General features: G+C 29.1%; 1 protein-coding gene across 1 annotated transcript; it reads left to right on the top strand.

Annotated features, from left to right (window-relative positions):
* Positions 1-6,719: 6,719 nt before the first annotated feature.
* On the top strand, positions 6,720-8,883 carry LOC119689887. Its single transcript, XM_038104815.1, has 2 exons — positions 6,720-6,910; positions 6,987-8,883. Exon 2 carries the CDS (start codon positions 7,163-7,165, stop codon positions 8,120-8,122), a length of 960 nt encoding a protein of 319 aa, XP_037960743.1. The 5' UTR covers positions 6,720-6,910; positions 6,987-7,162; the 3' UTR covers positions 8,123-8,883.
* Positions 8,884-14,516: the final 5,633 nt, after the last annotated feature.

Below are 14,516 nucleotides of genomic sequence, written 5' to 3'. Positions count from 1 at the left end.
TGCGGTCAAAATTAATTCAGCTATGTTCAAAGGATTTCCCATCTTAGTTGGTATTCCTCAAAGCTGAATCATTGTCCATTTTATTTTTGATAGTAATATATCAGATATTTCCATTCTTCTTATTCATCCACACAAGGTTCAATTTTCCTATTCTTTTCACTTATTTCGTAATGGAAATATTATGCTCAACCTTTCCGAAATTTCAGTGGGTGCATCAATTAGATGTAAAGAGTGGACAAAGAGGTTCATAGACGGCATTGTTATTATAAAAGTCGGCTCTGCAATAGGGAACAGATATCTAGAGCGACATTTATATAGGACAATTTATAATAAAATTACTGCGATGTAATTTTAGGTGTTATGAAAGACATAACACCTAAGACAGTGGCCGCAATATTTTATGCACCTTGGCTGTCATGATTTAGCACTTAACAATAATCACCTCCACCAGCACATCTAATTTGAGTCTAAATTATTTAAATCCTTGATAAATTTTCGAGCATTCTGTAGTTTGAATCATAATAAGCTCGGTTACAGTTAGTCTACACTAAGTCTTCACACTCATTCATCACTTCAGGATGACGCAAAATTTTTAATGCAACTAAGAGAACCTTTTTATAAATATAATTACTTTTATTCACAAAGACTCAACGCTCTGATTACGAAGTTTATCACTCCGGAAGATAAGATATCGAGAAGATGAAATGAAGCATCATTGAAGCCACTAAAGAAAACCCAATTGACTGATCAGATAAAGAAAAGTAGGTTTTAAAAATATTCTACAATGTGAAATGTGTTTATTTTTTTACCTCTTGTCTTGACTATACCATATTGGGTGGTCATGTATATTTATGAGTCTTATATTTCTAAAAATTTGATGTTACTTTGTCAATTCAAATATTGTCTATAAAGCGATTACTATTTTTGAGCTAGTCTCCAAATCTGTTTTAGAATAGATTTTGTAATCAATTTTAAAAACGTTTACCCACAAAAATTGACAGAATTTTAAGATTGGTGTTAGTTGATGCTTTAACATACCTAGTAATATTTTGTCCGTTCGTCTGGTTGGCTGGAAACCAACTTTTAGAAAGAGTTGAATTTATAGTATCATGCAAACAGTTTTGATATATATTTGATAGATACTTCAAACAAATACTCTGATGTTTTGGTACACAAGTTAAAAAAAAATAAGCACTCGCCTTATTGTTTATATTGTTTAATATTATTCTTATATGCTTTGAAACGGTCAAAGTTGCTTGCTCATATACATATCAAGTCATGAGATCACCTAGTTTTCCGAGATATTCGAAGTCTTAACTGCAATATACGTTGAAGCATAGTTTACAACAGGATTAATTAACGGTTATACAAATATATATTCCCCCGACTCAAATTGCCATTGCGAGGAACGCGTTTTGAGATCATAGAGGCCATAAAAGAGAATTCGCTGCGTGAACTAAAGGCCATACCTTCGGCTTCCTATAAAACTTGTGTGGAAAATTGGATTAAGCGTTGGCATGCATGTATTGCCGCAGGAGGAGAGTACTTTGAAGGCGATAATAAAGAAAATCATTAAAAATTAAAATTTTGAGTTTTTTTTGTAAATTCTTGTTCTTTTTTGATCATAAGGTATATTACAAAAACAAGTAAACACACATAAAATCGTTTTTTTTTGCTTTTTTTAAAAATAAATGGTCTGGGGTCCATTTTTTTTTGTTTTCAAAAATAGGTTACACACATGGAGTTTTATTTTTGTGTTTCATAAATAATAGTTATCTTGAGTTTTTTATTTTTGAAGCAAAAACAATAATTATTTAAAATAAAAAGAAGAGTCTATGAGTTATTTGTGCGTGGAAAGGAAAAGGCACATAATAATAATTATTTTAAAGAAATGTAAACTTTTAATTATTTTCTTATCAAACGTGAATGATAAGACTTATTAGTTGATTTTTATATCTTTAATTATAACTGTTACTGGTCCTTCTAACAACCATTTATTTGCAATTATTAGGTCTTTATCTTCCTGATGCTTAACTGTAATAAATGTTGTGGACGTATCCACATTTTCTATGTTCAGTCCTGCATAGACATTTGCTTATACCTTAGATTGTATGTTGGGATCTCAAATCACTGAGAATAATATAATGATAGATGTTCGAATCACATTATAGTTCGTTTACAATCCTCGGAGAAGAATGCAGCAACGGTATGAAAAGTAAGCAGAGGATGCGACAAAATAACTACATTTAATGTTGTTTCTATAGCTTATGCTTGGTGCATCCATATTTAAAGTACGAAACTGTCTGGCTTTCATAACATTTTCGAAACTTTCTGTATATCAGCAGACAATTCCTAGAAAAGTTGAGTTATCACCGTTGAAAATTTAAATTCCCCTCAGCCTACCAAAACCTCAGATTAGGCTAACAATCTAACAGTTTGTTCCGAAGAAAGGAAAAAAAGTATAGCTATCCATAAAATGAATTTTATAGCTTGCGGAATGTATATAGGCCTTCCCTTTGGTGCTATTATTATTATTGATATATTATTAGTATCACTAATAATATATGGTACATCACTCGACTGCATTTGGGTCATCCCAATACATGCATAACTGCTTTTGCTTAAGTTTTTTTTCCATTGCTGAGGATGATCGATGTGCCAAGTATCGCTGAGTTGCTTTCTAATAGAATATTCGCGCTTGTAGTTGCCTTCTTGCGCTTTTATGAACCTCGTGCAGACGAAGACACAGGTGCTGCGCCGGTTCGGACTTCAGATATGCCATCATTTTATTGATACAATTGTTTAAGAGGTCTCGCAGATTTACCTCAGGTCTTGCGATATAAGTTTCCTAACTAGACCTTCCTCCGCAGTTTATTGAAAATTTGCTATTAAGCTGTATAAATGAATTCGACTGAATCTTTCCGCTGTAAATTTTTGACATATAGATTGCACTTAGAATATAGTCACATAGCAGAAATTAGCTTTTGAATTTCCTAGAATCCCTGCCTCTGTCAAAAAATTTGCATTTTCAACTATCAGAAATAGCCACTGTCAATATTAATCTGTTTTAAAACACGCCATGTTTGCTATCATGATTTTATATCGACTTTCTCGGATATAAATCAGCTGCGTTTTGCAGAAACAAGCTCTCTTAAGTAAGTAAAAGTTATGGCCAAACAATGTTAAAATTACCTCTGAATGAACACTCTGGCCACCGAAAATTACTCATTCAAAATTTTTATATGACTGTGGTGAATTTTTCCCTTTTTTCGAGTTAATGAGATAATTAATAGTAATTCATAATTGGCACAAATAAGGCAGTATGCCAGTCCGAGTAAATTGAGGTAAAGTAAATTGAAGTTTCCTAGGTAAATTGAAACGTTGAAATTTTCCTAGGTAAAGTAAATTGAAATTTTTTGCACTGCATTTATGTAAACAATTATTTATTGCACTTATTTATTATTTTTCTGTTAAAAGTTTTCAAATTTATTTATTAAACATCTTATAAAATTTTCACAATGATAATATCTACTTTACCTAATTTTTACGTAATATGCCCTACTCGAAATTCTAGTAAATACCAACATTAGTTGTCACACCAAAATAATTTACTATTTTCCTCAATTTACCATCAATTTACTCGAATTTGCGCACTATCTAAATAATCAGGGTTTTGCGCAAGGTTATACGTAAAATTTTCTAATTTCTTCTTGTTGACATACACTGAATGTACTTTTGTTTACATTACATGATGAAAACATATGTTTTGAATACAAGTTTTTTGAAAAAAACCAATAACAAATTTTTCTTTAATGATCACAGGAAATTTAAAATTACTCTTAAATTTCTATTTTACTATCATATAAAAACTCTGTTAATTGCACATATTCAACAATAATACCCTAAAACGTTTGCATTATTATAATTATTTCTTTGCATCCATAATGTTTTTACATATTTTTGACAAAACAAAAACATATGACCACATACAATGATATTTCGGTATGATCACTTAGGTCGTGTGCGAGTTAGGCTAAGTTGATGCTAAACCAAATGGGAGATTTTTTGGGATTTTTTGCACTGCACACATTTTGCCATTTATCAACACGTATCGACACATCACTACATTATCGGCACAACTTAGTATTTCGTTCATTTAGAACGCAACTTAGCCTAATATGGCGTTTACACTGGCTGAAAATGGCTCATTCTGAATGAGTCATTTGAAAGTGTTTACATTCGTTGTATTTCATTTTTTCTCATTTCAAACAGCTGATTTCACAACTTGCATGTTGATTTAATTTTTGGTCTGTGCCAAAAAAATGTTACAGGAAGGTTAAATATACCTTCAAACCTTACAATATAAACTGAAAATTTGTTTCTAGATTCGATTTATTTATTTTTGGGAAGTAGAAGTTCCAAAAATTGGTGCATCGTTTTAAAGAAAATGCAACCACCAAACATTTGTTTACCTTTTTTTGTAAATATGTCAAAACAGCTGTTTCAAACTGTCAAAATGCCATGAAGAGCTTTCATTTAGGGTATGTTCAATAGATTCCTTTGCATTTGGAACATATGTGGAATGCATTCGAACGTTTTTCATACAGAATGTGAGAAAATTGCTCATTTTTGTGCTTGAAATTTTATATGCAAGAATGAGCCATTCGATACTCATTTTCGATTTTTGACCAAAATGAGCCATTTTCGGCCAATGTAAACGCCATATAACTCGCACACGACCTTAGCCTAACTCGCGCACGACCTTAAATGTATCTTTTGAACTTTTACTTATTGTTTTGTCATGAAATATCTAACTGCGTCTATCAAGTCAGTGTACACAGGAACGGACAATTATAAATTAAACTACCAAGATATCTGATATTACTTTTACTTGTTTTGTTTCACATAAAAACAAGAAAATGGTAAGAAAATATGAAAAAAATAAATTTAAAGTAAAGGAAAAAGTTATTCTTTTATTCTCTGTTTTATTTCTTTCAATATGTCTTAATTTATTATATTTTTAACACTAAATTTCAGAATAAATAATATATGGGATTCACATTCAATTAAAAAACATAGAATACCACCCAATAAACAAAAAATGTAACGAATATCATCGTATTTATAATGAACGCCGCATGTTTTATGGTAGATCGTTTAATACATGTATATGAAAATAGTTAAAGAATTATATAATATCATATACAACAATTTAAAAATATTCTATTATAAAATTATTACTTATTTTTTATAATTTTTATTCTTCACCTGACTTAAGTTAGAAGTACTAAGGTCGTGTGCGAGTTAGGCTAAGTTGATGCTAAACCAAATGGGAGATTTTTTGGGATTTTTTGCACTGCACACATTTAGCCATTTATCAACACGTATCGACCCATCACTACATTATCGGCTCATCTTAGAATTTCCCTCATTTAGAACGCAACTTAGCCTAACTCGCACACGTCCTAAATAATAAAAATAAAAATTAAATGAAAAACCGTGACTATTATTAATGAAAATAAGAATATTGAAAACTGAATCAGCCCTCATAGAGGTACTAGGTATATCGAGATACTCCTATATTAAATAGTTTTACATTGTAAAGGGATCTAGGGAAAGACAGGTAATCGTTCTATATGTTGAATACAACAAAAACTACCCGTAATTGATGTATTTAAAATTATGTGATGTATAATAAAAACTTGCGTTAATTGTTGTTTTTCAAAATTAAAAAATATTAATTCAAACAATAGACCATAAATAAATTGTTTTCATGTTGTTCAGTAATTGATCAATATTATTTTAAAAATTCAAATTTTACTTTTGTTTTTTTTTTATTATTAAATGATACTATCAATACATTTTTTTGCTCAAGATTATATATCTGAAATTTTATATTCAAACAATAATAGACTTGTGATGTTTTCGATTGATAACAAGTCGCACTTTTTAATCTGTGAAATCATATAAAGCAGCTGTTAAATTAAGGGTAATCTTGCTACTCTTGCAAATATCTGAAGTGTTATAAATTAATCTCGAATGTTATACATTAATTTCAAGTGTTATACAGATTTACCAATCAAAAATGAAAATTGCACTAAAAGTGAATCTCGATTAAAAAAGTTACTCCAGATTTACGTGGTAATTGAAAACGCCATTAAATATCATTAATTGTAAAATTCAATAGATGTGAAAAAATATTTTTTAGTTTCTAATAAACCATAATAATTTAATTTGAAATTTTATAAAATTTAAATAAAACGACTGTAAACAATATATTTGACCAAATAAAAAAAAATTTCTTTTCTTCTGTAATTTTTGCACTAAAATGGCAATAATTAAATAGTTGTTTTATATTACATTTTAATTGTAATTATATTAGAAGTTATTTAAAAGTATTTTATATAAGTTAGTTTAATTTTGTTACTTTTTTATATAATATAATAGTTGTAAAATATCTTTTACAAGTTCAATTTATTTATATGCTTTATTATTATAATTTGAAAAAACCAAGTAACTAGCGTCGTTTGTACACAAATGCATGCACCCAATTCTTTAATATGAATTTGTTTAAAATTATTATCTCATTAAACGTTTGTTCTTTTGTTTATTTTTAATTTAAACAAAAATATGCAAAAATTAATAATTCGTTAGAAAAAAACCTTTTATAAATTCGTTATGAAAAATTTTACGTGTTTGCGATTGCAGTAACTTTTTATACTTTTTTAAAATGCGCTGTTTAGCGAAAAAAAGTACTTTTGCGTTTTTTGGTATACGTTTACGATACAACTCTGTAACCAGCGATTTCGCGTAAATAAAGAAAATAAAAATAAATAGGAAAAACACAAATCATCTATTTTGTCAAAAAATAGTTCTAAAAGTTTTATAATAAGGAAAAGGCGGAGTTAATGTAAGTTTCTTTAACGTTTCATCACTTTTAAATTTACATCTTATTTTTCATTTGTTTTTTTGGCATGATTTTCTAGAAATTTCTTTTGTACAAAAATAACAACAGAACACGGAAGTCAACAATATAAACTTTTATTCAAGGCCCCAAGGACGTACTACTCCATAGTGCTTGATGTCTTAAAAAGTAAATAAAACCTATTGCTTTGTATAAAGACACCAACATTCCAATTGTAGTAGGATTGAAAACCTCAAAATGGGAACCGAGGAACTCGGGTCAGAATTGCAAAAGTTGAAAATTAATCCATCACATGCACCATTACGTCAATTAATGCACTGTAACATACCAAGCTTATTAAATCCATTTTACAAGATTGAATCTAGTGACAGTTTACATTTGCAAGACGAAAAAAGTGCCATACTCTATCCCCACGCACAACATAGTCAACACAAACAAAAACGATGTTGGCGCAGATGTCGTCCTCGCCATAATTCCGAAAGTGTGGCCGATGACTTAAAAAATGGGGGAAATAATATTGTTGATACAACAAATATGGAAAAATTAAGTGTAGTACGTGATGTTCCAGGAGTGCAGCGCTGTAGTTTTAAAAAAACAAATGCTGTAACGAGCGGAAAGCGCAGGACTGTATTATCCCCGCCGGTACTGGATGCATTGCATAACAAGTTCAATATTCAATCGCAAACTTGTTATCGTCGTTCATTGGAACGATCTCTTGATAATGAAGAGTGTATTTTAGGTAATGACACTGGTCAGAAGACTGATTCATTACACAAAAAAAATGATATCTACGATTTTCGAGATTTAATAGTAGGATGCGAATCGTTACTGCTACGCAATGCCGATTTCAATCAACAATTCAAAAAGATGAATATAAATTTGCGTAATAATTCAAAAATATTTACAACAATACAAAAATCGAAAGAAACAAATAGCAATACAAAATCTAATAATGGTTGTGATAGTAATAGTAGCATTGATAATAAGCATATAGTATCAATTAATAGTATTACTACACGTACGACTTCACCATCGCGAGCAAGTACATCATGTTCCCAACAGGCTGGCAATGGTGCCAATACTACAGGAAGTACTGCCATCGATGATGTCACTGTGGATGAATTAGCCAGTTATTTCGATACCTTCGTACATATACCGAAAAAAATGTCTCAAATGGCTGAGATGATGTACATATGATATGGAAATACAATGAATATCCCAGCAATCACTGTGTTTTTAAATTTATAATTAGCTCAATGTTTGATAGCCGAATGAACAATAATGTTGATACGAATTTACAAAATTTGAATTACATTTTGAATTAAAATTAAGGATGCAGAAACGAAAATCTAAATCTTTGTATAAATACATGTATATAGTTTTTATACTTGGACCATAAAAACTAATAGAACTAATAGAATAGATCTATTTAACATATGTTAATTTTTTTTTGTAATATTTATCAATTTTGTTAAATTTAATTAAGCTTTGTCTCTTACAGTCTTCATTTTGTAATTCGAGGCTTATAGTTAATAAAGTACATTTATATTGACTTGTAACCAAATGTCGAAAATATAACACTTGATCATAAGTTAAGTTAAGCAGTAATCATTAAATGAGATAATCAAATATTTGCGGTATTTAGTGACAACAATCCAAACAGCAAAACGAATTTGAACATTTACCATAACCTAACAACTGGAAAAACATTTGTTAAACCAAAATGTATGGTGCACTGCCTTCATTAATGATCTTAATGGAAAACAGACTATTTAAAAGAAATTGATCTTATTATAATCGGAACAGAAGTGCAATTACCGTATGGAAATATCTAATATATGCACGTGATAGTACTGACAAACCGATTTATCAATTCCCAAACAAATAGAATAATGGTACGAGATAGAACCTTATATACATATGTTATATAGAAAAACAGAAATAAAATATAATTAGTAAATCTGAAAGAAATGTTTAGTTTAATCATTATTTGGAACTGGTAGGTGCAGTTGAAACTGTTTTAGCTAAACTACGTTACTACTTTATCTACAATGTTGTGCTATAATCACATATCACATAAAATTCATTAAATATCAATTTTACAATTAGCTCAGATAAAAGCAGCTTTGAGTGATAAATCGTACTTTCATAGTTTAGTACGAAAAACAACTGAAAATAGTAATTTATCATATTATATCACCATCTTTTACAAGACAATCTATTTGAATCATCCCAAAACAAACTGAAAAGTTTGGTCATTTCAGGATCGTTGTTCTTGGCAATTACAACTAGGTTTGGGTCAAAGTTCACTTCACAGTTTTGGCACTAATTTCGAATGTTCATGATTTTCGGGTCTATAGCGACATTATATAAAAAATGGACATACCTAGGATTTCCTGTACTTTGGAAAACATAATAAAGATGATCAACTTTAAGTGTCCATATCTATTGACCTTATATAAAAATTGGACATACCTAGGATTTCATGTACTTTTGATCACTTAATAAATATGATCAGATAGCGAAAGAGACTGATATAAGCGCCTAAAGACGCATATGGTAGATATAGCCAATAATCGCAATTTTAATCAGAAGTCTTAAAATATAACAATATAGTGAAGCGAAGGAATATAAAGAATCATTTTCCGTAAACGAAATAATTGTAACCAAAATACAAAATTTCAACCAAACGAGTATACGGTCATGAAAGCTGGTTTGTGGGGACAACATTTCATAAATTTCCCTGTTATCTCAGATTGGGACACTCAGGACACCCTGAGTGTGTATTAAAAGATATTTTTTATTGCACTTTATAAAAGAGGTTTCGAATAGAAGCTATTTTATGTTTTTAATTTAAAAAATAAGATATAAATCAATATCATTTATTTTTTTGTTTTAACACTTCAACTTGAAAATTATTCAATGGAAATGAAAATCTTCAAGTTATTTAATAATTAGTTTCTGGAAGAACAAATGCGTCCCTTGCTCCCAGCATTTCCGTATTTTTACGAGAAATTCAAGTACATACTTACAAAGAACTTCTCTTTTGCGTTATGTAGTTGGCCTCATAAATAAGTCACTTCCCACCAACACTTCTGTGACTTCATCAGTAACGTTAGTCCTAAAATTAATTTCTCCGCAGTTGTAAGGCTTCATCACTAGCATAAGCTTTCGTTATGTATTCACATTAACTCTTTCTGTTGTTCTATATAATATAGCAATATTTTTTTCTTATTTTATATATATATATATATATATATATATATTTTGATTGATTGTAAAAACTGTATCAAAAATACCAATAAAAGATATAATTATAATGACTAAAACTTTTGTTGTCAGTTTTTCAGTTTTAAAATTAAGGATATATTTTCTCTGGGTTCCGCTAAATTACGCCTGCGCCAACGGTCGAATGGTGTGTTGCTTTCTAGTCTACATTTACCTATTTTGTATGTTACGTAAAATAAATTAAATAAAATTGAATACAATAAAATCAGACAGTTAATATTTATTATAAAATAATATATTTTAAAATTATTATATAAAATAATATTTTTTACAAAATTCTAAGTAAAGATATTAGATTATTCATGTGTAGAATACATACGTTAACTCTTATATATTTCTCACTGCTGTAGCGTACCGAGTAATAATAAATAGTTGATCCATAATTTATGTAAATTTTTAATAACGACATTCACTGGAATCCGGTCAGTTGGGATGATATAAATTTTCTCCATTCAGTCAAAAAAATTTTATATTAAATTAGAACCATATATTGAATTCAGAAAAGCTGAAGCAAGTGGAAAGCGACAATGTATAAATCATTTAAAATACTATCGATTCAAAATAAATTATAGACTATTTATTTTATAAAAATAAATAATTAATTCGAATATTTCTTTCATTTATATTAATTTTAAACTTAGTTACTTTAAAAAAATTTGTTTTTACTACTGCTTAACTTCAAAGGATAAGATATAATATCTACTTTAACCTCCTGGTCTCTTAACTGATTGAGTTTTAAGTATATGCAGGACAGAAGAGCACATATACCAAATATTTCCATTTAAAATATAAATTATCACACGTAATTGAAACACAATTAACTTAGTTTTGTTTACATTACGTATATTTTTCTTAATAATTATAATTGAAATAACATGATATCGAAAAAATTTATAATACATTTATGATAATAATTATTAACTACTTATTAGTGTAGTCTTGTTTATGTGTATGTATGATGTGTACCTATTGGAATTGCGATTTGTGTCCTCTGAGTTATATGCTTACACTCTCGTATATCTAATATCCCTGAAATCTGCTGCAATGTACTACAATCATTTATATAAAGTATCTAAAGATATTTAAAATACCCTGTTGTGGCGGCATAGTTCCAACTTTCTTGGACTTATGGCGCAAGCAAAGGTGGGCAGAGAAGGAAATGTCCCTAAATGTTATTTTTTTATTATTCTTCGAAACTTTACTCTAACTACGGTCCCGCAAAAGATTGTTAAAAGAACAAAATTATAATTTTAAGACGTGTAGGACCTTATGTTTGTATCTTTTGTTACACTCCTAATTAATTATTTTCTGGGAGTGGTCAATAAAATAAAATTAATCCTAATTTGTGTAATTAATTTTCATATAATGTAATTTATTTAACTATTAATAACGTACATGGGTGATTTTGGTCGGTTATATAAACACTCTCATTATAAAGAGACTTAAAATTTTAAAAATTTCATTCGGTACTACTATTGATATAAATTATAGCTTTTAATTTTTTAAATAGGTTAAATACATTTAACTATATGAAGTATATTTTATATTTTTGATTATTTAAACAGAAATATTTTCGCCAATTTTATAACAAATCAAATAATCAGATATCTCGAACCATAGAGTCCCATAAAACTTCATATATGTATATTTTTTTATATATATATTACTCACAATTGTACATATAAATATCGAGAAGTTAAAAAATCTTAATAGAGCTGTCTGTTTTGATCTAATTTGGGTGTAGTTTAAATACATTTCTTTTGCCCTTGTTTTTGTCTTATATTATATATAAAACGGTTCATTGTTAGATATATAAAGTATTAAGAAATATAACTATTTTATGCTAAATTTATTTTAACAAATACTTTGCCGAAATTACATCGAAAATACAGTTCAAAGAATTTGTCTCTTTTAATGCAGAAAGAAAGGTTTAAAGTTTACCACGTACAATTTATCAGCATTAAATATAAAAAAATTTATTCATTAATCGGTTTAAAGCCGAGACCTAATGAAGTGCCTGAACTACCCATTATTCAAACTAACAGTACAACCCACCTGTTTGGCGGCACTGGAATAATTTGACAAGGACGAATATACATATGTAATGAACTACTAAATAATTAGAGTTATTCAACACTAAATATGAGATGTTTAGTAAAGTATATATAATAATAAATGTAGCTCAGAGACATCTATCCTCTATTAATCTAATCAGTAACGGATTTTTCTAAAACAACGGATTTATCTAAAGCACTATATTTTCTTTACCACAAAAGACTTTACTATGGATACACAAAATCATTTGATTATAATAAAAGTATTTACAAAACTAACAATTTTAAAAGGAGGAACTTGTAAAGACAAGGAGCTGGAAACCTGCCTTGTCAACACAAAACAAATTTAAGTTGTGTCAGCAACTTTTGAAGCCAATGTGACTAATTTTGGGTTGTGCCTACATAAACAATCTGGAAATAAAATACTGTATTATGACCCACACATTAGACTGAGTCAAAGCAGAGTTTTTTTTGTCTCAAAATACTAAAGCTGTCAGGTTTAAGATTAACCTAAATAAACAAACACTGATGAGCATTGCGAACAAGTACAAACATCCTCTAACAATGCCTGATGATAACCAAGAAGTTATAATTGAGAATATCGAGAAGCTCTGCTAACATGGCTGTATGATAACTAAAGAGGAGAGGAATTAAAACCGATATTACTGAGCGTGTTAAAAATGCATAAGGTGCTATTAAAAAGCTTGTGAATAGTTATGTCTTCGCAAAAAATATCAATGGGCTTACACCTTTAAATTTTTAGCAGCAGTGTCGAACCAGTTCTACTGCTCCGATTTCTTGGACAAGTTTATACAAGCGCCTGAGTATTGCTTTCAAAACAGAAATGAAAAACAAAAAATGGACTTCAAAAGAGGACAATAATATCGCAAAAATGGCTTGTTAACGAAACCTGCAAGGTTGCTGCAATAGGCTTGACCCAGTTAAAAATAGGAACGACGCGGCATCGCCAAAAGACAGGACTTCTATTATACAGACGTCAATCAAAAAATACTATTTAGAGTTTGGTGGAAAAGTTTTTCTTTATATATATAACACGACAACGATTATGTCTTCTTTGTATAAAAGAAAAAATATATTAAAAATGCGTTATTATGTTAAGTATGGCAAGTATGGTTGCAATAACATTCACTTTTTTAGGATGATAGGGTATTAAATGATTTCACAAGGACAATTCACCGTACTGGAGAAGCACTAAAAATTTAACTTAACGGGTTCTTAACAGGTTATAATATTCGGATGGACTTAGTACATTACGAGCCCTATTTTCTTATTTTTTTAAGAAAGAAATAAGACGTGGTTAAATGGGCACGGTAATGTATTTTATTGAGGAAATTAGAAAAATTTTGTGCATTCATGACAACTTTAAGGCTACAGCACAACATCCCGCAAATATTATTACTAAAAATTTACTGTTCTATTCCTAAAAGTACCTATCGACAATAATATTGCATGTGTCATATGGAAAGAATATGAAGATATCGGGGTAAAGAGATCACCAAAACATATATGGGTGTATAAAATCCTCTTTTCTCGGAATACTATATAATTTGTAAATTTTAATTAATAAATGGAGGTCACAAAACTTTTCGTGCCAAGGCCTACTATACTGGCAAACACCTTAAATATTATGAGAACCCGTAGTTATCCGGTATAGTAGTTGAACTTTCTAATTGAGAGAGAGTGTAAGCAAGAAACAAATGATCTGAAGGCAGTACTATGAATCAATTAAAAGTCGACATTTTATCCACAACAAATTTATAATAAAAGGTTTTTAACCAGTCATATATTACTGTACATAGCTCCCTATGATTTATTATAAATGTTCAAGACTGACACAGCTCCATTAATTTAAGATATTCAGTTAGTTTTTCTTAACATTTAGCTCTCTTTCATCTATTCAAAATTTAATACAGGTCTATGTTATGCAGACGATTTATAGATTATCATAAAATTTTTTAATTTAAAGGAGCTTTAAATGTAATGATCGGTGATCATTTAATCGTCTGCACTTAATAATATTGCACTTAGAGTTGTAAAATAAATTAAGTCAATCTCTCTCTCTCTCTCTCTCTTCATTTATTAAAAATAAAGTCAATTACTTCATTTATTAAAAAAATATAAAGTCAAATCACTTCATATAATATAAATAAAGTTTATCGCTTTATTTATTATAAATGTAGATACAAAAGGAGGGAATTTAGAATCCAACCTCATAAAAAATTTATATG

Source organism: Teleopsis dalmanni, chromosome X, assembly GCF_002237135.1.
Source record: "Teleopsis dalmanni isolate 2A chromosome X, ASM223713v2, whole genome shotgun sequence".
Taxonomy (NCBI): domain Eukaryota; kingdom Metazoa; phylum Arthropoda; class Insecta; order Diptera; family Diopsidae; genus Teleopsis; species Teleopsis dalmanni.
This window is presented reverse-complemented; position numbering and strand designations above follow the sequence as displayed.